General features: G+C 45.2%; 1 protein-coding gene and 1 pseudogene across 4 annotated transcripts in view; both read left to right on the top strand.

Annotated features, from left to right (window-relative positions):
- Positions 1 to 23,429, top strand: part of sdf4 (stromal cell derived factor 4) — a 121,117-nt gene that overhangs the window by 15,463 nt on the left and 82,225 nt on the right. Inside the window, exons 2-3 of one of the 4 annotated variants that reach the window (XM_038774000.1) lie at positions 975 to 1,043; positions 8,183 to 8,522. In XM_038774000.1, the coding sequence (XP_038629928.1) occupies positions 8,212 to 8,522 (311 nt within the window). In that variant the 5' untranslated portion in view covers positions 975 to 1,043; positions 8,183 to 8,211. Of the gene's footprint in view, positions 1 to 974; positions 1,044 to 7,807; positions 8,116 to 8,182; positions 8,523 to 23,429 lie in introns of those variants that run through there. The other 3 variants (XM_038774001.1, XM_038773999.1, XM_038774002.1) reach the window with 3 other exon arrangements.
- On the top strand, positions 18,033 to 18,489 carry LOC119950972 (annotated as a pseudogene).

Below are 23,429 nucleotides of genomic sequence, written 5' to 3' on the forward strand. Positions count from 1 at the left end.
TAGGGCATAGATGAGGAGAAATTTCTTCACCCAGAGAGTGGTCGGCCTGTGGAATTCGTTACCACGGGATGTAGTTGAGGCCAAAATATTGCATGTTTTCAAGAAGCAGTTAGATGTAGCACTTGGGGCGAAGGGGATCAAAGGATATGGGGGGAAAGCAGGATTGGGCTATTGAGTTGGATGATCAGCCATGATAATGAATGGTGACGGAGAAGGCTCGATGGGTCGAATGGCCTCCTGCTCCTATATTCTATGATACTGTCCACCATCTGTGTAGAGACGGGATTCATGTGGCAGTGTATGTGACATTTCAGGCATTGATGTACAGAGTGGATTCTTTGTTAACATCTCATGAAAATATATCGAGACAAGGGGCAAGACAAGGAACTCTTTAGAATATAGACACTACCTGGGCAGCCCAAATAGTGGGACACCGAATCCAACAAATGTCTAATGTTAAAAGCTACAGGCTGATCATTGTGATGGCTTTGGCCGGGATACTAAATAGCAGCTGTCAACCAAAGACACTTTAAATATTTAAAATGAACTGAAGAGTGGGATGTAATATTTCGACAGAGAGATTGAGTTAGCTAACTGGCTGTGGGTGAATAATCAAACCAGCAAGAGTCTCAACTAGAGTAGGCAAGAAGAAGATTATTGAAATGAAAGAAAAGAACTGTTAATGTATATATATTATGCTACTTTTCACATTACCAGGCTACTCCAGAGCAATTCGGAAAACAGTTAAATACTTTTAAGTATTCAGGGGTTACTCACGGCGCCGAGGTCCCAGGTTCAATCCCGGATCTGAGTCACTGTCCGTGTGGAATTTGCACATTCTCCCTGTGTTTGCGTGGGTTTCACCCCCACAGCCCAAAGATGTGCAGGATAGGTGGATTGGCTGCGTTAAATTGCCCCTTAATTGGAAAAAATGAATTGGGTACTCTAAATTTATTTATTTTTTTAAATCCAAGGCTTCCAATAAGGACCATCAGGATGTTTCTGAACTGAAGAGAAACACATAATTCCAGAAGATCCAGGAGGCAAGTATTAACAATTTGATTTTGTAGTACATACCTGTCAGGTTAAATGATGACTGTCACTCCCTTAAATGGTCAGAATGGCTATTTATTTTTACAGAGGTCCCTGTGCCCTATGTCTACTCACTGTGATGATGTGGAGATGCCGGCGTTGGACTGGGGTGAGCACAGTAAGAAGTCTTACAACACCAGGTTAAAGTCCAACAGGTTTGTTTCGAATCACTAGCTTTTGGAGCACTGCTCCTTCCTCGGGTGAATGAGGAATGAATTCACCTGAGGAAGGAGCAGTGCTCCAAAAGCTAGTGATTCGAAACAAACCTGTTGGACTTTAACCTGGTGTTGTAAGACGTCTTACTGTACTCACTGTGTGAGTGTAATGAACTTTTGTGATCAGGAGCAGATTGTTATGAATTTTCATTCTCTCTGACAAAGGACTTACATAACGCAAAATATAAATGCTTTATTCAATGGTAGATAAAATCAGAAGGGTAAGACTGATAAGGGTGTCTTGGTACATTTGCTAATAGTTATATTCATTACTGTTACAACGCATGCACCAGCCCACCGAAATGTGTCATCTTGATTAACTTGTAAGAACAATTCAGGAATGTTTGTGGACTCGCTGCTAAACATGTCTCCAGCAAATGCAGAGCAGCAATCAACAAAGCCAATAAAGTGGTGAACATCATAATAAAAAAGTAGAGTGTATGTCAAGAAGAAGTAATGATCAAAGCTCCACATTGATTACCGTGTATGTACACTTTCGGTTGCCATGGAACAACAGACATTCATCCTCTGGAGGCCATGCAGGGAAAGGGCATGAGGCTGATCTCCTGTCTTATTATGGTATGATTCAAGATACTTTTAGTTTGGATAATATCACAACTTATGTTTATGCAGCGGCTTTAAAGTAGTAAGTAAAAGTTCCCTAAGACCTTCACAGCAGCGTGATCAGATAAAAGCTAACACTGAGCCAAAGCAAGAGATTATTGGGCAGCTGTCTGAACGCTGGTTAGGCAACAACTAGAGTACTGTGTGCAGTTCTGGTCACCAAACTACAGGAAGGATGTGATTGCACTGGAGAAGGTGCAAAGGAGATTCACCAGGATGCTGTCTGGGCTATGAGGAGATATTAGATAGGCTGGGGCTATTTTCACTGAATCACAGAATAATATATTGCAGAAGAGACCCTTCGGCCCATCGACTCTGCACTGATGCATAAAAAACACCAGACCTGCCCACCTAATCCCATTTGCCAGCACTTGGCCCATAGCCTTGAACATCCAGGTACTCTTTTACGGATTTAAGGCAACGCGCCACTACCACCCTCCCAGCCAGTGCATTCCTGACTGTCATCACCCTCTGGGTAAAAACATTTTTGCTCAAATCCCCCCCCAGACCTCCTGCCCCTCACCTTGAGCTTGTGTCCCCTCGTAACTGACCCTTCAACTGACGGGAACAGCTTCTCCCAATTCACCCTGTCCATGCTCCTCATAATCTTGTACATCTCGATCAGATCGCCCCTCAGACTTCTCTGCTCCAGTGAAAACAATCCAAGTCTATCCAACTTCGCTTCGTTACTTTAATGTTCCATCCCAGGCAACATCTTGATGAATCGCCTCTGCAACCCCTCCAGTGTAATCGCATCCTTCCTATAATGTGGCGACCAGAATCACACACAGTACTCCAGCTGTGGCCTCACCAAAGTTCTATAGAACTCCATGACCTCCCTGCTTTTGTACTCTCTGCTTCGATTGATAAAGGCAAGAGTCCCATATGCCTTTTTCACCATCCTATTAACCTGCCCTTCCACCTTCAGGGATCTATGGACAAACACACCAAGGTTCCTTTGTTCCTCGAAACTTCTCCGTGTCAAGCCATTCATGAAATACTTCCTTGTAAAATTACTCCTTCCAAAGTGTATCACCTCACACTTTTCAGGGTTAAATTCCATCTGCTACTATCTACCCATTTGACCATCACATCAATATCTTCCTGTAACCCAAGACACTCAACCTCACTGTTAACTCACTGCCAATCTTTGTGTCATCTGCAAATTTTCTTTGGAGCAGTGAAGGCTGAGAGGGGGCCCAATAAAGGTGTAGAATATTATGAGGGGCATAGATAGGGTGGTTCTTTCCATTAATAAAGAGGTTAATAGTCAGAGGCCATAGATTTAAGTAAAAACCAGAAGGCTAAGAAGGGAGTTGAGGAGAATGTTTTTCACCAACAGGGCAGTGGGAGTTTGGAACTCACTGCCTGAAAGGGCGTGTTATAACCCCAGTGGAGGTCCCAGGGTTTCCCATGACCTTCCCAGAATATGAACTTCCCTTTTAAGGGGGCGGGCTTCCCCTTACCAAGGAGAGCCCCAACTGTATTAAAACCTCAGTCTGAGTGCAGGTTGGGAGAGGAGACCCTGAGGAGAGCGGAGGAGTTTTGGAATTATATTGTAATAAACTTTGTTTATTAATTTCTACTATCGTCTGTGTGTTCTGCTTACCGCGCATTCAACAGGGTGGTGGAGTCAGAAACGCAAGTATTTAGAGAGTCACTTGCGCTGCCATAACCTCCAGGGCTATGGGCCAAATGCAGAAAATGGGATTAATGTAGGCAGATCTTTGTTGAACGGTGTGGACACGATGGGCCAAATGGTCTCCTTGTGTGCTGTAAACGTCTCTGGATCTGGAAGATACAGAAATCTGAAGACCCGTACATCCAGACATAGGAACAGCTTCTTCCCCACAGCTACTCGACTCCTCAACGACTCTCCCTCGGACAGATCTATTCCCTGTAAGAACACTATTCACGACGTCCTATGCTGCTCTTGCTCATGTATTTGCTTTGTTTGGGCCCCTTGTTCCGTACTGTAACCAATCACTGTTTGTTGATGTACCATTTGTCAATATACTTTGTCGATTCTTCTTCTTTATTGTCTACTAAGTACGTACTGTGTACGTTCCCTTGGCCTCAGTGAAATATTTTTCACTGTACTTCAGTACGTGTGACAATAAATCAAATCAATCAATAGGTTTTATGGTGCCCCTTAAAGGAGGTGGGAGCAATGTGGAGAAATTTACGTAGGAAACTGCTGAACTTATCGCCTAGCCAGGCAGAGGTGAAAAAAATTGGACTGATTGAGAGGCCAGGATTGCAGGAGCACAGAGATCTTGGAGGATGGTGGGAGGTTATAAAGATAGTGTGGGAGAAGGTCATGGAAGAATTTGAGAACCAGGATGAGAAATTTTAAAATGAAGGCATCGATAGACCAGGAAGCAAAGTAGGAACAGAAAGCACATGGGTGAGAGATAGACCAGCCTTGGCGTGAGCTGGCACATGGACAGAAGAGTTTGGATGAGTTGCCATTGCTAAAGGGTGGGAGATGGAAGTCCAGCCAGTTGACCATTGGAGTAATTAAATTTGCACTAACAAGAGCTCCAATGGAGGTATCAACAGTGGATGAAATGAGGTAGGAGTGGAGATGTGCATTACGACAGAGGCAGTCTCGGTGACCGAGAGGATATGGGATTGGAAGCTCAACTCAGGGTTAAGTAGGATGCTGAGGTTGTGAGCAGTTGAGGATATGTAGGTGACTAAGAGGTGATCTTATAGGAGTACAGAAGATTGTTGGAGAAAATTAACCCAGAATTGAATTTGAGCTCCGTGAGTCAAAGGGCACACAGATTCACTAGAAGGATTGCGAACAGGAAATTCATCTGCACACTAAGGCTGCCAACCTTCCGACCACATCAGCGACTAGCCACAGGCTGTGCCCAACTCTGTGACATTAGAGCCCTCCTGCTCCTCACCAGCCACCATTACCACTGCAGCGACCTGTGCAAGGATGAGCCTGATACAGTTTAAGGTGGTGCACAGGGCGCATATGACCCGGTCGTAAATGAGTGGGTTCTTTCAGGGGGTAGCAGATGAGTGTGAGAGGTGCGGGCGGGGGCCAGCGAATCATGAGCACGTGTTTTGGGGTTGCGAAAAATTGGGAAGAGTGTTCACATTCTTAGCCAGGATAGTGAAGGAGGAGGTGGACCCAAACCCTTTGGAGGCGCTATTTGGGGTTTCAGAGAAGCCGGGGCTCATGGAGATGAGGAAGGCCGATGCTGTGGCCTTCACCTCTCTGATGGCACGGTGGCAAATTTTACTGGAGTGGCAGTCGGCATCGCCACCGGAGGTAGCAGCTTGGCTGGGGGGTGGGAGGGGTGTAAAAGAGGAAAAGATTTGTACAAACTGTGTGGTTGATTGCTGGGATGTATGTTTCCCGGGGTGTTGATGTGTTGTAATCTGTTTTGATGTATGTTTGTAATATAATACATTTTAAAACAAATCACTGCAGAGACCTGGAACCAGTGGGGGAGTAGTTGATGGTCGGAGGGCGGGGAGTCAGGAATCATGGGAGGGGGCTAGAGGGTAGCGGGAATTGGAGTTTGGAAAGGGGAAGCAGGAAAGGGGCGCGTGTGGAGACTTGTAGAGCTGTGGCCGCAACGTAAGTGGGAGCAGCACCACGAGCTTAGCAGCCAATAATGGAATAAATTTAGTTGGGGACCTTACTGTAAAAAGGAAGACTTGCATTTATATAGCATTCTTCATGACCACCAGACATCCCAAAGCACTTTACAATCTATGAAGTATTTCTGAAGTGCCGTCACTGCTGCTGTTTTGGAACAATATGCACACGGCAAGTTCCCGTAACTGAATCATCTGCTTTTGTGATGTTGAGCAAAGGACAAATATTCCCCAGGGTATGAATAATAACTCTGCTGCTCTTGTTTGAAGTAGTATCATGGGATCTTTTACACCCATTTGAGAGGAGACAGGGGTCTCAGTTTAATGTCTCATCCACAAAACAACACCTCAGACAGTCAGCACCACATTGGAGTGTCAGCCTCCGTTTTCGTGCTCCAGGCCTAGGATGGGACTTAAGCCCACACAGCCAGAGTCGAGAGTGCAACAAACCAAGCTCTAACTGGTATACAGCGTGGGTAAATAGTGGTTTCCACTGGTTGTGAGAATGGGGAACAAGGGGGGGAATAAAGTTTTTTGCTGGACGATAGCCAAGGAGGAAGGTTTTTGGATTGAAGACCATTGGGATGTTTCACCATGAAGCTATTGAGGTAGAGATTGGAATATTAGTAAAGGTCGTTTAATATTAAACCTAGTTATTCTTGGGCAGTGCTGAAACACTAAAGGGGGTAAATTCCTTTTGTTTAAATGGGAATGTGAGAAGTATTTGAGAAGGAGGTCTATAAAGGATCTTTGGAAGGTCAATGGTGTTACAGGCGAGTGTGTCATCACTGGCACTCGCGTCAAATGGCCTTCTCCTGTACTGTAATTTTGGTGAAAACTCTATTGAATCCGATATCAGGAAGTGTTTTGATTTTGCTGTTGAGCTGAGTTTAGAATGATGTGCCCCTGTGACAAGTACCTCTAACAGCAGCCCACTACCCCTTTGTGCAATCTCTCGCTTTGGTTCAGGTCACTCTGTGCTTCCTAGCTTTCTCATGCAAAGCCCAAGGACAGACCGGTCAGCTCTGACAGAAAGTTCACTTCCGAGCTGTCACGTTCACACAGAACCCGTGTCCGAGGCCAGAAATGGGCCATGAATGGTCATGAAGAACACCTCCTTCCACCTGTGTAACATCACCCAGCTCTGCCCTGCTCACCTTATCTCCTGCTGAAAGTCTTACATACCCAAATCTTTGTTATCTCTGGACTTGATTATTCCAATACACACCTGGCTGGCTGGGCTCTCTGTAAACGTAAACTCCCTGTAAACGTATACTCCCTGTAAACTTGAAGTCATTCAAAACTCCAGTTCTCCTTTCTTGTGTCATCCTGTTCCCCTCTCTGCCCCTGTGCTCACTGACCTACCTTGGCCACCAGTTCTAAACAGGGTGGAATTCTATTTTAAGGTGCACAAGACTAGTTCAGACCAGTGCCAGTCATTCCAAGTTTTATTGGCATTTTCTTTGTCCAAGCTCTTGATCTTCTCAAGTGGCTCGGTGTCTTTACATTATATAAAATGTATATATCATAGAATCACTACTGTACAGAAGGAGGCCATTCAGCCCATCGAGTCTGTGCCAACTCTCTGATATGCACCCTACCTAGGCCCACACCCCCAGCCAATGCCCGTAACCCCTTTAGGACACTAAGGGACAACTTAGCCTGGCCAATCCACCTAACTGTCACATCTTTGGACTGTGGGAGGAAACCGGAGCACCGGAGGAAATGCAGGCAGACACAGGAAGAACTTGCACACTCCACACAGTCACCCAATGTCAGAATCGACCCAAGCTCCTTGCGCTGTGAGAGAGCAGTGCTGTCCTATAACACTGCCACCCTATTATATATATATATAGCCCAGGTGAGGCATCTGGGCATATTTTAATGGATGATAGATAAATGCAAGTTGATAAAAGCAAAATACGGATGCTGAAAATCTGAAATAAAAACAGAAAATGCTGGATAAACTCAGCAACACTGGAGAGGAAGAGTTAACATTTCGAGTCCAATATAACTCTTCCCTCCGTCGATGGACTACACCCTCTCTCTCTCTCTCTCCACAGATGCTGCCAGCCCGGCTGAAGTTTTCCCCCCAGCACTTTCTGTTTTAATTTCAAATGCAAGTTCTTGCTGCAGTTAAACACCTCCCCCTTCCCGCTGAGCGCAGTCATTCATTTTCAGTCTCTCCCCAAAAAAGGCTTGGGAGGGAGAGAGAGTCACAGTGAGGCAAAGTGAAGTCATCCAGGCTAGGGAGAGCCAGAGTGGGAGAGAGAGAGGAGCTGACCAAGTACTTCCTCGTTGACTGGAGTCAGATCTTGCTCAAAGCTAACAGTGTGTGCCTGCCTGCCTTCCCCAAGTGGGTTATTTGTTTATTTCTTTCAGTGGCTTCCTGTTCGCAATCCTGTTGTACTGCAGGTTTTCTGAAAGATCTGGGACAGCCACGTGTACAAAAAAGAAAGTCTCCGGCTTGTTGGGGACACTGACAGATTGCCTCTGTCCCAGTTAATCCCAGGAGGGGAAAACCTCTCTTTCTCTCCCTCTCTTGGCAAGGCTGATATGACAGGTACCTGAAATTGACGCAGCTTGCGAGAGTGTGTGTGTTATTATTCTTGGAATTCACCTCTTGTTAGTTTCTCTACCTCCCTCCAGCACTCGGCGCATGTTGAAGATGACCTGGATCAGGTGCGAGCTGGGCAGCCTTTGCCTGGCCTCCCTCTGTGCCCTCTTGCTGGTCGGCGTTCAAGCCCGGCCCACCAACAACTCGGCGGCCAGGAAGGAGAAGCCGGGCGCCAGCAAGGAGGAGAACGAGATCCAGCCCCCCAACCACCTGAACGGCCTCAAGCTGGAGAAAGGGGGTGTCCTCAACAAGGACTTTCACCAGGAGGTCTTCCTGGGCAAGGACATGGAGGAATTCGAGGTGGACTCGGAACCCATACGGAACAGAAAGAAGCTCATTGGCATATTTGAGAAGTAAGGTTCCCCAGGGATTTTTTTTGGGGGGGCGGCGAGGAAACGGGTGTGATTGCAGATGTGCCAAAACTTTTAAGATAATAAAATCAGATTACAGTAAATGTGTGCCAATTGGGGTACCAAAACTTTTAAGATTATAACCAATTCAGATTACAGTAAATGTGTGCCAATTGGGGTACCAAAACTTTTAAGATTATAATAAATTGAGATGACAATGATTGTATGCCAATTGGGGTACCACAATTTTTAAGATTATAATAAATTGAGATGACAATGATTGTGTGCCAATTGGGGTACCACAATTTTAAAGATTATAATAAATTCAGATTACAGTAAATGTGTGCCAATTGGGGTACCAAAACTTTTAAGATTATAATAAATTCAGATTAGAGTGAATTCAGAATAAATGCCAAACTCTTGCATATCGAGTCCTGATGCACCCTGTCCTCCAGTCAGTGGATCATGTTTTCTAAACAAGGATGAGAACTGTGGTGTTGTCTGTCCTTTATATTCGTCACTGGTCCCTGAGACGAGACAAAGAGTGAGATGCCGCTTAAGAGAACGCATGTGTGTGGCATTTATTACTCTTGATTTTAAGATTCCCATTTGATTTCAAACCCCCTTCTGTGTCTGTGATCTCTGCCAGCCCTACAATCATTCCAGCAGTTCTCTAATTCTGGCCTCTTGTCATCCCCCATTTGAATTGCTCGATTACCGGTGTGCATGCTTTCAGTTGCCAAGGCCTGCAAGCTCTGGAATACCCTCTCCACCTCTCCTTAAAACCTACCTCCTTGACCGAGCTTTTGGTCATCTCACCTCATAACTCCCTATGTGGCTCGGTGAAGTCCTTTATTTTATAACACCCCTTGGGGTGTTTTATTATGTTAAAGGTGCTAGATAAATATAAATTGTTGTTGCTATTGAGCCCCACTGTGAGCCTTCTGCTGGCACCCCTATATTTACCCCCTTTTGTTGATTCTACTCTGTGATGTCTACACTGAGTGAGTAAATAATTACGCAGCATTGCTGCAATGTTTAATCAGAGCCTTTCGGGTCTGTATGTGGAGAGCATATGGTTAATGTGTGGCAGCAACATTTTGTTTTCGTCATCATGGAATGTGGGAATTTCTGGCAAGACCAGCACTTGCTGCAATCCCAAACTGTGTTTGAGAAGGCGGTGATGAGCAAAGCACCCTCTCAGTTTTGTTGTTCGTGTCCTATTCATTTAAGTATGCAATACTGTACCATTTTTCTTTGCATGGCCATTTACAAGCAATACCATAAAGGTCATAGAGTCACACAGTACAGAAGAGGCCATTCGGCCCATCGAGTCTGCACCGACAAAACTACATTATATCTACACTCGTCCCACTTTCCAGCACTTCGCCCATAGCCTTCAATGTTATGACATTTCAAGTGCTCATCCACATACCTTTTATAGGTTATGAGGTTTCTCACTTCTACTACCCTCCCAGGCAGTGCATTCCAGACTCCCACCATCCTCCAGGTGAAAAAGATTTTCTTCAAATTCCCATCTTAAAATTATGCCCCCTTGTTATTGACCCTGGAACTAAGGGGAACAACTGCTTCCTATTGACCCTGTCCGTACCTCTCATAATCTTGTACACCTCAATCAGGTCCCTCCTCAGCCTTCTCTGCTCTAAAGAAAACAACTCGAGCTTATCCAGCCTCTCTTCATAGCTCACATGCTGCATCCCAGGCAACATTCTGATGAATTTCCTCTGCACCCTCTCCAGTCCAATCACATCCTTCCTAAAATGCGGTGGCCAGAACTGCGCACACAACTACAGGTGAGGCCTAACCAAATTTTTGTACAGCTCCAACATAACCTCCCTGCTTTGATAATCTATGCCACGACTGATAAAGGCAGGTGCCCCATATACCTTCTTAACTACCCTACGAACCTGTCCTGCTGCCTTCAGGGACCTGTGGACAAGCACCCCAAGATTTGGGGCGGCACGGTGGCACAGTGATTAGCACTGCTGCCTCACAGCTCCAGGGATCCGGGTTCAGTTCCCACCTCGAGTGACTGTCTGTGTGGAGTTTGCACTTTCTCCCCGTGTCTGCGTGGGTTTCCTCTTGGTGGTCTGGTTTCCTCCCACAGTCCAAAGATGTGCAAGTTAGGTAGATTAGCCATGCTAAATTGCCCCTTAGTGCCCAGAAGGTTAGAGTTTAGGTTAGGTGGGGTTACTGAGTTAAGGAGATAGGGTTGGGGGCCTGACCCGAGGTAGGGTACCCTTTAAGAGGGTCGGTACAGACTCTTATGGGTTGAATGGCCTCCTTCTGCACTCTGGTGATTCTATGATCCCTCTGAGCTTCCTAGTAACCCGCCACTCATTAAGTACTCCCTTACCTTGTTACTCCTTTCAAGGTGCATCGCTTTTCAGAGTTAAATTCCATTTGTCACTGGTTTGCCCATCTGGCCAACCGGTCTATATCTTCCTCCAAACGAAGACCTTTATCCTCACTATTAATCACCAAGCCAATCTTCGTGTCATCAGCAAACTTATGAATCCTACCATCCCCCAATGTTCTGATCTATATCATTTTTACACGAACAATAAGGGGCCTAACATGGATCCCTGTGATACGCCACTGATCACCAGCCTCCAGTCACACAAACAGCCTTCCACCACCACCCTCTGTCTTCTATTACTAAGCCAGTTGTGGATCCAACTTGCCAAGTTACCCTGGATCCCATGTGATTCTGCTTTTTTAAATCATCGTTCCATGTAGAACCTTGTCAAAGGCTTTGCTGAAATCCATATAAACTACATCAACTGCATTACCCTCATCTACACACCTGGTCACCACTTCAAAAAAATTCAATCCCGTTCATTAGGCACGATATCGCCCTGACAAAGCCATGCTGACTCTCCCTGATCAAACCTTGTCTCCAAAGGGAAATAAATTGTTTCCTTCAGAATTTTCTCCAATAGTTTCCCTACCACTGATGTGAGACTCACTGATCTGTAATTCCCTGGTTTAGCTCTACCACCCTTTTTGAAAAATGGAACCACATTAGCAAGTTTGGTTGCGAGCCCTTGTAATTTGCTCCCTTGCCACACACAGCAGCCTGGTAGGATACACCTCATCCAGACCTGGAGATTTGTCCACTTTGAAGCCTGCCAAAACTTCCAATATTTCTTCACAACAGAGAGGGACTGTTCAAGAACCTCTCAGTCCCTCTCCCGGAATTCTGTACCTACAGCCTCCTTCCCCCCAGTGAAGACAGATGTAAAGTACTTGCCTAACGTCCTATCAGTGTCCTCCGGCTCCATGCACAGGTTGCCCCCCCCTTGGTCCCTAATGTGCCTACTCTTTGCCTTATACATAGAATATATCTTGGGATTATCCCTAATCTACTCGCCTGTGCTTTTTTATGCCTCCTCTTTGCCCCCATAATTGCTTTCTTTAATTCCCCCTGTACTTTCTATGCTCTACTAAGGCCTCTGCTGATTTGCTCCCATTGTACCTGCTAAAAGCCTTTTTTATCCAGTCCCGAATATTCCTGGACATCTCTGGGCCTGTTGCTCCTACAATTCACTCTAAAGGGAATATGGTAGGGCTGTACTCACCCCATTTCCTTTTGGTACGCCTTCCCCGTTACCATAACAAACTTGAATTGTTGTGGTCACTATCACTGAAATGCTCCTTCACTGCCACCTTGAACACCCGTCCGGCTTCGTTCCCTAGAATTAGATCCAGCACTGAACTATCCCTTGTTGGACCTTTTGACATATTGAAATATGAAACTCTCCTGAATATATTTCAAGAAATCCGCACCTTCTAAACCTTTAACATTAATTGGGATAATCATAATGCAGGGGAAATTTAAATCCCCTAACATAATTACCCTATTATTGTCACACACCTCAGTGAATTGTCTACATATCTGTTCCTCTATTGCCAGCTGACTGTTTGGGGACCTATAAAACATGCCCAGAAATGTGACGGCCCCTTTTTTATTCGTAAGCTCTACCCACAAAGCCTTATTTGAAGACCCTTCCCTTAATGCAGTAACTTGACCCCTCAATTAATAATGTGACACCATCTCCTCGTTACATCCTCCCTGTCTCGCCTGGAGATCCTAAACTCCGGAATGTTGAGTTGCCTGTCTTGCTGCTCCCTCAACTAGGTCTCTGTGATGGCAGCAATATCACAATTCCACGTCAATCCATGCTTTTAACTCATTAATCTTACTTGTAACACTCAGAGCATTAAAGTAAACATGTCTTAACTCCCTTGGAACTCAACATGACTGAATTCCCTCAGTCTTGGTGCCTTTACTATAGAATGCTGTGCCCCTGTTGTACAAACGCTGTGTGTCCCGAATTGTGCTATCATTCACCACCCCCCCCCCCCCCCCCCCCCCACAAGGAGGCCAGCCAATTAGCAGAATTATTTGTTATTTGTTTCAAGCCCTGTGACTGAATACAGCTTCATTATCAGTCAGTTCACACCCCGACCGGACCGAAGGAGGTGGTTCCGGGCGGACCTGAGTTTAGATATGGAGCTGAGCCAGACAGGAGGAGGCTACAGTGTCATGAGAATGTCACTTTAAGAAATGTTTGGCTGCTCATGTTACTGCCGTGATGTCAGATTGTGGGCGGAGCTGAGCTCTGGCTCTGCTTTTTAGTTTCGCTTTGAGAAAAGCTTGGGTGTGTCTGTTTCTTTGGTTTCGTTTTCAGTGTCGGATCTGAAGCCAGATAAAGCAGCTGTACTGCTGTTCTCTCTGCCATGAAAAGTCTATCTCTTGATCATTTGGTGAATTTGGAATTCTAAATGTTTTCAGTAGTGAATGTAAACCTGATGTGCTTCTGTTAAAAGGTGTTTCTTTTGTCGTCTTGATGTCGTTTGGGAAGTTATTAAGGATTACTTAGTGTTGTATTCTTTGGTGATTGTATTTGAATTGATGGTTGCTAAGATGTTCACTGTGTATGTTTTAAAAAGGTTAACTTGAGTTGATAGAATAAACATTGTTTTGCTTTCAAAAATATGTTTCCATTTCTGCTGTACCACACATGTAGAGTGGGCCGTGTGCTCTCCATACCACAAGCTATTAAAAGTTGGGTGTCAGGTGAACTCCATGATACACTTTGGGGTTCTCTAAACCCTGGCCCATAACAAATTGGGAGCTCGAGGGGGATAGAAGTCTATCTATTGGATTAGATTAGTGAACTTAAAGACAGTGAGGAGTGAGCATATTGTGGTTGCTTTTCAGGTATGGTATTTTAGTTTTAAGTAGGGAGAGTGTTGTGGACAATGGCTGTTTTAGAAGCTCTGAAGTTTTTGGGGGTGGAGACAGTCACACGCAGTACCTTATGGACAGAGACTAAAAGCAGACTGTTAAGAGTTGGCAAAAATATTGCAGTTAACAGTACCTGACAAAATGTGACAAGATGAGGTAATTATGGCAATGGCTAAGCATTTAAAGTTGCCTGAGATACGGTTTGACTCATTGGAAATGACAAAAATTCAGTTACAACTAAAACAAATGGAACATGAGAAAGAATTAAAGTGGCTTGAATACGAAAGAGAGAGAAAGGAAAAAGGAGAGAGAGAGAAGAAAGAATAGCCCTAGCAGAACAAAAAGAAAGAGAAAGGGAGTTACAGATCAGGGAAAAAGATAAAGAGAGAGAGTTTGAACTTCAGAAAATGGCCATGAAACATGACAGTCAGTTAAAATTGGCAGACACAAAGGGAAATGTACAGTTGGATGAGGATAGTGAGAAAGAGCTTCAGAGTCAAAGGCTTGGTAGGGATTTATTTAAATATGTCCAAGCATTGCCAAGGTTTGATGAGAAGGAGGTAGAAGCCTTTTTCATTCCATTTTAGAAGGTAGCTAAACAAATGAAATGGCCACAGGACAAGTGGGTATTACTGATTTAAAAAAAAAGTCTTCTGGATGTTAAAAGGACAGCTTATGGATTACTTAGTGTTAGATTCTTTGGGGTTGTATTTGAATTAATGGTTGCTAAGATGTTCACTATCTGTTTTAAAAAGGTTAACTTGAGTTCATAGAATAAACATTGTTTTGCTTTAAAAAATACTTTTCGATTTCTGCTGTACCACACCTGTAGAGTGGGCCGTGTGCTCCCCATACCACAATCTATTAAAAGTTGTGGGCCAGGTGAACTCCATGATACACTTTGGGGTTCTCTAAGCCCTGGCCCGTAACAACAGCGATTGGGATGGACAGGAGGAGGTTACAGCGATGGGGACGGTGAGGGGTAGGAGGAGGTTACAGTGCTAGGGAAGGACAAGTCACTGAAGGATTTTGAAAAGGGGGATAAGAATTTGAGATGTAAGCAGTTGAGGGATGAATAGTCAACAATGTGAGTGAGGAGAATGGTTGATGATGAATGGGACTTGGAGTAGTGTTGGATATGAGCAGCAGAATGTTTGAAGTGCTGATGTTGGCGGAGGTTGGTCAGAAGGAGGCTGACACTAAGTATATAAAATAGTGGATTCTGGGGGTGATAGAAGTATGAAGGGAGGGATGTAACAGCAGATGGACTGTGATAGGGGCGGAGGTAGGAGGTGGAATTCAGTATCCAAGACAAAGAGTCTATCCTGGTCTGGCATCTCCTTGGCTAGAACAATATCCTTGGTTCAAAACCTGCCCCAGACCTGGCTTTTCATCACCATCCCTAAACGCCATCTTCTTTGGCTAAAATTCTAGTTTGATTGTGCTCCTGTTGAAGCTCCCTGGGACATTGTGTTCGATTACAGGTGATATATGATATACAGGTGAACAAGTTGTTGTTATGGAGTCAATAATGCAGCTTTGGGCTGAATAGGTCATCGAGCTTCCAAACCACCTGGTTCAGCCTGAGAGAGCGGCCGAGGAGATCGCTGGAATAAAGAATAAAAGATGTAATTTGGTCCGATGAGGACTACAGAGAGATCAAATCTTGCCTTTATTGATAAGCATAGAAAAACCCGGGTCAGTTTTTTGAGAATGTGGGTTGACTGCGAAGGAAGGTGTGAACGGAATGCTGAAGGCAAACTCGTTGCACTTCATTTTTGCGATTCGATTCAGCTTGTTTCTTTTTTGTGAGACTCTTCCTGCTTTTGCTAAAAGTGGATCATGAATTTCTCCTTCTGTGGCCTCCATTTTTATTCGCGAACACGTTCTCTGAAGTGCCTTGGACTATTTTACCATTTTTTAAGATGCTCTGTACTTACAAGTTGTTGTTGTTGGATCTGCTGCTTTTTAATTTTTTCTGTCAGCTCTGTGGTTGTAGAGAACATGGCCCCCAGCCTGGTCGCAGACACATCCTGCCTGTGCACATGCGAAAGACTCCAGAAAACCATTGCCTGTATGCTAAACACTGTTTCTTAATGTAAATTCATTATGAGGGGATAATTCTGTTGCCCCCTTCGAGTCCCTCTCCAGCGCTTGTTGGTTACGGAAGACAGGTTTATCAAACATTTCGATAAAGTAAAGTCGTCATAGTCCCAGATGGCCTAAGGCTGCGGCTGACTGGCGGTGATTTAACCTGAAGGGCATCACACCTCAGGTGAGGTTGAGAAGGCAGGGCCTTCATGAATAACCTCAGCCGGCATGAGAATTGAACCCGCGCTGCTGGTCTCGCAATGCATTACAACTCAGCTGAACTAAACTACTGACTTTGGTTTATGTTTACAACAGGAATGTTGTCCGTCTCGGTCTTTAAATAACTGGGGAGGGACTCATCAGATTTACAGTTATCATCTCCCGCATTGTCTTTATTTGTAGCTCCACCACTAATTCAGTGTCCCCCTCCTTTTTAACAAAAACCCACCAGGAAGTGTACAGAGAGTGTGCCAGGCAGTGTGTGTGGGAGTTTGTGAATTGGCACAGCTGCAGGAAATGTCTTTGCCTTGAGTCAGCTGGGCCCAAAGTTATTGAGCGAGAATGCAAGTTGCAGACTATCTGACACAGAAGGAGTAATTGCATAGTTTTAACCCAAGTGCAGCCACACCCCCAGGAAAGGAAGGGAGGGGGAGGGGGACGGGTCTGACCATGAGTCAGATGGGGAGATAGAGCTGAAAATCAAAATCCTTCAGTGACTTGTCCTTCCCTATCGCTGTAACCTCCTGGGTAGGCCATGGGCCTACTCAGCACGTGCTTGCTGCCCGTGAGGAGAAGGATGAGACCTGCAGGGAGGATGGGCAGGATGCCAGCCTGGGTACCCGGGGGAGCACAAGGCCATCCAAGGTTGGCACGGTGATGGATTAGAAAAATTGCAGTCGTTTAGGAAGAGCAGTCATTCGCGGGTAGGGGCCGTTCTCTGCAGCTGTGACGAAGACGCCAAGAAGGAGTGCTGATATCTCCAAACAACTGGAGAGGGGGTCTGGAGGGAATTGTTATGATCCATGTCAGGAGCAGCGATGGTGGGGGCTAGGTCAAAGGAAATTCTGCTCGGGGAATATCAGAAGCTGGGAGCTAAATTTAAAATTCAACAGACTTTGCTGGTGATAACGTCTGGATCTGAACTCTGCACAAACTTGGAGGGGACAATCTTTGCAGGCCCATGGGCAGTGGGAGCAGGACAACAGAGTCATGATGGCTTCCAACCGTGCTGTATCATTCTATTATTGTTTATTACGAAACAATCACCGTTCACTATATATTTCTTTTAACGTTGAAATCGGAAACACAATAGGTTGAAGACAATGAATGAGAGCGTGAAATCGCACCAGTTTTCTGCTGCTTAATGCTGTCAAAACGGGGCATCCTTTTTAGTTCTAGCCTCCACTTAAAATCCCAACCCATGCAGCACCACCTCGGGGTTTAAATTCTGTGACTCCTTTCCACAGGCCTTGGGCACAGGCCTACAAGTCAGCTCTGCTGGCATCCATCTTCTCCCGAAGATCCAGTGGTTCCCATGTGCCAGGGGTTGACTTACTTTCAAATTCTTGCATTGCTCCCTCCACCCGTCTTAACAGCTGGCCTCTTGCTGTCTTTCTCCCCTCCCCATTATAAATGGCCTCTCAGTTAGCCACTACACTCTGACCCCCCTCTTCCCAGTTCTCTCCATCCTCTCGAAGATAAAAACAAATCCCTGTAACACCATTTTCAGCTGTCTTCCATTTCCCCAATGTACTCTTTGTTTTTAGGCTTTCTATTGCTGCTTAACATCCACGGTTATGCACTACGAGGTGTAAAGTTTCCTGCTAAATTGCAAATTGTTGCCACCACGCAGCCGTGCTCTTGATAAAGTATCTATTTCATGGACATTTGTTCGATTAAATTGTTTCAAGATATCACATATTAAAATAACGATTAATCCCGATCTTTGAAACAGATATTTGAAATGTGACGGTAAGAAATAGGAACAGGAGTAGGCCGTTCAGCCCCTCGAGCTTGCTCCCGTCATTCAATAGGATGATGACTGATCTGGCATTCTTCACTTCCATGTTCCTGCCCTTTCCCCGTAACCCTTGATTCCCTCCCTGATCAAGAATCTATCTCAGCCTTAAATGTACACAAGGCTCTCTCTCTCTCTCTCTCTCTCCGGGCCGCCATGGTCTACAATCGATACACGGAGATCGGCCGCGTGGCCTACATCGCCTTTGGCCAGTACGCCGGCAAGCTGGTGGCAATCGTGGATGTGATTGACCAGAACCGGGCATTGGTGGATTCCCCCTTGCAGTAGAGTGCGGAGACAAGCAATGCCATTTAAATGTATGCAGCTCACTGATTTCAAGATTCAAATACCCCACAGTGTCTGCCACAAGTCTGTGAAAGCCGCATGGTAAAAGGAGAAAGTCACTGAGAAATGGGAAGCCACTCACTGGGCAAAGAAAATTGAAGCCCGTGCAAAGAGAGCCAAAATGACAGACTTTGACCGCTACAAAGTCATGAGGGCCAAGAAAATGAGAAACAAAATCATCAAGCATGAGTTGTCAAAGCTGAAGAAGGAAGCCAGCAAGAAAGCATAAATGTTTATTGTGTGAACAGAGGAAAAAATAAACTTCATTAAATGTGCACAAGGACTCTGCCCCAACGGCTCTCTGTGGTGAGGAGTTCCAAAGACTCTCAACCTTCTGGAGAGAAGAAATTCCTTCTCATCTCCGTCTTAAATTGGCACCCCTTTATTCCGAGACTATGCCCTCTGGTCCCAGACACTCCCATGAGGGGAAACATCCTCTCAGCATTTACTCTTAAGAATCCCATATGTTCCAATGAGATCACCAAATTTCACTAGTGGAGTCCCCGTTAAACCATTGTTCAAAAGCCAATCCCTCTACATCGGGGTCATCCTAGTGAACCTTCTCTGAACCGCATCCAGTTAAATAATATCTTTCCTTAACTAAAGGGACCAAAACTGCTCACGGTTCTCCAGATGTGGTCTCACCAGTATCTTGTACAGTTGCAGCAACGCTTCCCGACTCTTATACTCCAACCCCCTTGGAATGAGGGCCAACGTTCCATTAACCTCCCTGATTACCTGCCGCACTTGTGAGTTAGCTTTGTGTGTTTTGTGCACAAGTACCTCCCCGTACCCTGATATTGCAGCTTTCTGCAGCTTTTCTCCATTTCAATAATTTAGGGGCAGCAGGGTAGCATGGTGGTTAGCATAAATGCTTCACAGCTCCAGGGTCCCAGGTTCGATTCCCGGCTGGGTCACTGTCTGTGCGGAGTCTGCACGTCCTCCCCCTGTGTGCATGGGTTTCCTCCGGGTGCTCCGGTTTCCTCCCACAGTCCAAAGATGTGCGGGTTAGGTGGATTGGCCATGCTAAATTGCCCGTAGTGTCCTAAAAAGTAATGTTAAGGGGGGGTTGTTGGGTTATGGGTATAGGGTGGATACGTGGGTTTGAGTAGGGTGATCATGGCTTGGCACAACATTGAGGGCCGAAGGGCCTGTTCTGTGCTGTAATGTTCTATGTTAATAATACTCTGTTCCCCCTTCCAAAATGAACAACTTCACATTTTCCCACATTCGCCAACTTTTTGCCCCCTTACTTAACTTATCAATATCTCTTTGCAAACTCTATCCCTCTCTTGCCTTTCCAACTATTCTTGTGTTGTCTGCAAATTTGGCTACAGTACATTCGCTTCCATCCTCCAAGTTGTTCATGTAAAATCTGAACATTTTTATGGAGAGGCAAGTCAAGTGACAAACAGGCTAGTGCAATTGTGTGGGATAGGCTGGTGGGGCCACACCTGGATCATTTACCTGGCAGTTATTGTTCATATTAATTTTCACTCCAAATACAGATAAGGTTCGGGGGTGGGGGGGGGGGTCTTGACAGGATGGATATGGGGAACACGTCTCCTCTTGTGTGAGAATCTAGAACTAGGGTCATTGTTTAAAATGACCAATTAAAATCATTGTCCGTTTAAAAACGAAGTAGTAAGTCTTTAGAACTCTCTTCCTCAAAAGGCAATGGCAGCTGAATCTTTCCATGTTTTCAAGGCAGAGGTGGATAGATTCACAGATAGATAAACAAGGTGAAAGGTTACCGGGGTCGGCGGGAGGTTACAGTCAGATCAGCCATGATCTGATTGAATAGTGGAGCAGGCTCAGGGGGGCGAAAAGGTCTACACCACCTCCTCATTCATATGTACCATGTTTTGAATAACTCAACTTTGGCAGTCCACTGTAGATAAATAAATTGGAGGGATATTAATGCATTAAAGTGGAAAGTGTGTTAGATTTCATCCAATAAGGATTCAGCTGCTTTCAGCCAATAGTGGCTGTAATTTATAAATGACCTGGAGGAGGGTGTAGAAGGATGGGTGAGTAAATTTGCAGATGACATTAAAGTCAGGGGAGTTGTGGACAGTGCAGAAGGATGTTACAAGTTACAGAGGGTCATAGATAAGCTTCAGAGCTGGGCTGACAGGTGGCAAATGGAGTTTAATGCAAAAAAGTGTGAGGTGATTCATTTTGGAAGGAATAACAGGAAGACAGAGTACTGGGCTAATGGTAAGATTCTTGGTAGTGTGGATGAGCAGAGAGATCTCGGTGTCCATGTCCATAGATCCCTGAAAGTTGCCACCCAGGTTGAGAGGGTTGTTAAGAAGGCGTACGGTGTGTTAGCTTTTATTGGTAGTGGAATTGAGTTTCGGAGCCATGAGGTCATGTTGCAGTTGTACAAAACTCTGGTGCGGCCGCATTTGGAATATTGCGTGCAGTTCTGGTCGCCACATTATAGGAAGGATGTGGAAACATTGGAAAGGGTGCAGAGGAGATTTACCAGGATGCTGCCTGGTATGGAGGGACGATCTTATGAGGAAAGGCTGAGGGACTTGAGGTTGTTTTCGTTAGAGAGAAGAAGGTTAAGAGGTGACTTAATTGAGGCATACAAGGTGATCAGAGGATTAGATAGGGTGGACAGTGAGAGCCTTTTTCTTCGAATGGTGATGTCTAGTACGAGGGGACATAGCTTTAAATTGAGGGGAGATAGATATAGGACAGATGTCAGAGGTAGGTTCTTTACTCAGAGAGTAGTAAGGGTGTGGAATGCCCTGCCTACAACAGTAGTGGACTCGCCAACACTAAACGCATTCAAATGGTCATTGGATACCCATATGGACGATAAGCGAATAGTGTAGATGGGCTTTAGAGGGCTTTCACAGGTCGGCGCAACATCGAGGGCCGAAGGGCCTGTACTGTGCTGTAATGTTCTATGTTCTATGTCATGGGAGGGTGGACCCTTCTTTAAGGATATATCATGCAAGGATAACAGGTTGGATTGAAAGCGTTTTGTTGTAAAGCATTTTCAGATGCAGCATTAATGTTTTTATAAGAGCTTGGGCCTGTTGGAGATTAAATAGGCCAATAGTGAGATTTATAAATCAACTGTCAATCTAAATTGGTTTAGCAATCCTGTTTACACCAGGTCTCTTGATTTTTAACAGTTTATCGCTGAGTTTGAGAGATGGTGAGGTTGGCATGTGTGCGCGTAGCATACATGGTTTTATATATGGGTTAAATTGTTGCTTTCATTTTGACAGTATCATTGAGAATGCTTTGTTTTAACAGCATCTCATTATTACATTTACAACGTTATTCTACTTAATATCATAATGACAGTGACCTTTTATCGGGTGCATGTTTACTGCCCGTAGTTCAGATGTGCTTTTGTCTGTGGGAGTTTTCGTAGTAATGTTCTCAAGGATCAAGTGTCCGGCTGTAGACCTGGAATGACCCCCTACGTTTGGGAAGAGCTTCACAGCGGCAGAAGGCCGCACTGTATGTCATGGACCCTTCTGGTGTAGTCGCAATGCACATCACCCAGGAGTGTGAGTTGAGGAGAAGTGATCACAGAGCCCCAAACTGCGAGAGCTCGTTTAGCATCCTTCAGTGAATGCCTAATTGAACTGTTTGGTGTCAACGGGGATTAATTAATATCTGTTACTTTAATGAATAATTTAAACTATGCTCACGCATTTTAATGGTGAGGATAGCTGAATGTGATCTTGGCCTGCTTCGGCAGTAGATGTATGTTCTGACTGTGAAATTCGAGCTAGTTTGTTCATTTTGCACAGTAATTGATGCCACTGAAGCTGGACAGAAGCAATGTTTTCACCTCTGTTTGTTCTCGGAAACTAATGAACAGATTTCAACAAAACCTGGTACGTTGATAGGTAACAGCACAAGGAAGAACTGGTTCGCTTCTGGCAAAGGTGCAGATCCGGATCATGGAATGGTTTTGAAAGGATCAATTAACATCAAGGCATAGGCCGGATTGACGTTTTTTAATAAAGAATACTGCAGGTTGTTCTGTTTAGAATATTGGTGACTGTTTTCAAGTGTTGAGGGTTGTCTCAGCTGCTGGGGTGGAATTTGTCCCGGCTGTCTTAAAATGTGAGCAGCGTTTTCAGAGCAGGTTGTTTGATGTGGATTGACTTGACGCCTCCTCGGTGGGATGGAAGCTCTTAATGTAAAACCAAAATCAGCTGTGTAGTTACAACACCAACCAGGCAGTGAAAAGCATGAAGGAAGAGTCACACAGTTGTTCAGTTGTTAACGCAGCATGGCGGAGGAGTGTACTTTGCTGAGTACCCTCTTCTGATGGCTTGTGCCCTCCACCTCCTCTAACTGGGATGTACAGAATTGTTACAGGGAAGAAGGAGCCCATTCGGCCCAACATGTCTGCACAGGCTCTCCGTACGAGCAATGCACCTGGTGTCATTCTCCTCCTTTCTCCCTGTAACCTTGCACATTCTTCCTTTTCAGATAATGGCCTAATTCCTGCCGGAATGCTTTAATTGAACAGGCAGAGCATTCCAGACATTAACCATTCATTGCGTAATAAGGTTTTCCTCCTGTCACCATGGTTTCTTTTGCCAATTAGCTTAAATCAGCATCTCCTGGTTCTTCACCCTCTGCCCAAACTCCTCATTGTTTTGAATGCTTTCATCATATTTGGTGTCAACCTTCTCCAGTCCGTCTACGTAACTGAACAACCTCATCCCGGGGGCCATTAGTAGGAATCTTTTTTGTACTCTCCAGGCCCAGTTCAGGGAATCTGATCTGGCTCAGATCCATATCTAAACTCAGGTCCGCCTGGAACCACCTCCTTTGCTCGGGTTTGGGTGTGAACTGATTGATAATGAAGCGGAATTCAGTCACAGGGCTTGAAACAAATTAGCAGCGTTAATAATTTATAGAGAATTAACTGATTTGGAGATCTGAGCTGTTCCTGACCATCATGGCCAAAGGTTTAACACGTTCATAGGACGTCCCTGGTCCTTACCAGAATCCGCTCTCTCTTCCTCTTTCAGTTTAGTTACATGGGATCGCCACATTAGGTAGCCAGTGTGTGTGTGTGTGTGTGTGTGTGTGTGGGGGGGGGGGGGGATGGGGGCTGGGATGGGGATGGGCGGCTGACCTCTGGGTAAACCTCCCTGTATGTGCGTATGCATCGAGGAGCCCGCCCTGA

Source organism: Scyliorhinus canicula, chromosome 16, assembly GCF_902713615.1.
Source record: "Scyliorhinus canicula chromosome 16, sScyCan1.1, whole genome shotgun sequence".
NCBI classification, from domain to species: Eukaryota; Metazoa; Chordata; class Chondrichthyes; order Carcharhiniformes; family Scyliorhinidae; genus Scyliorhinus; species Scyliorhinus canicula.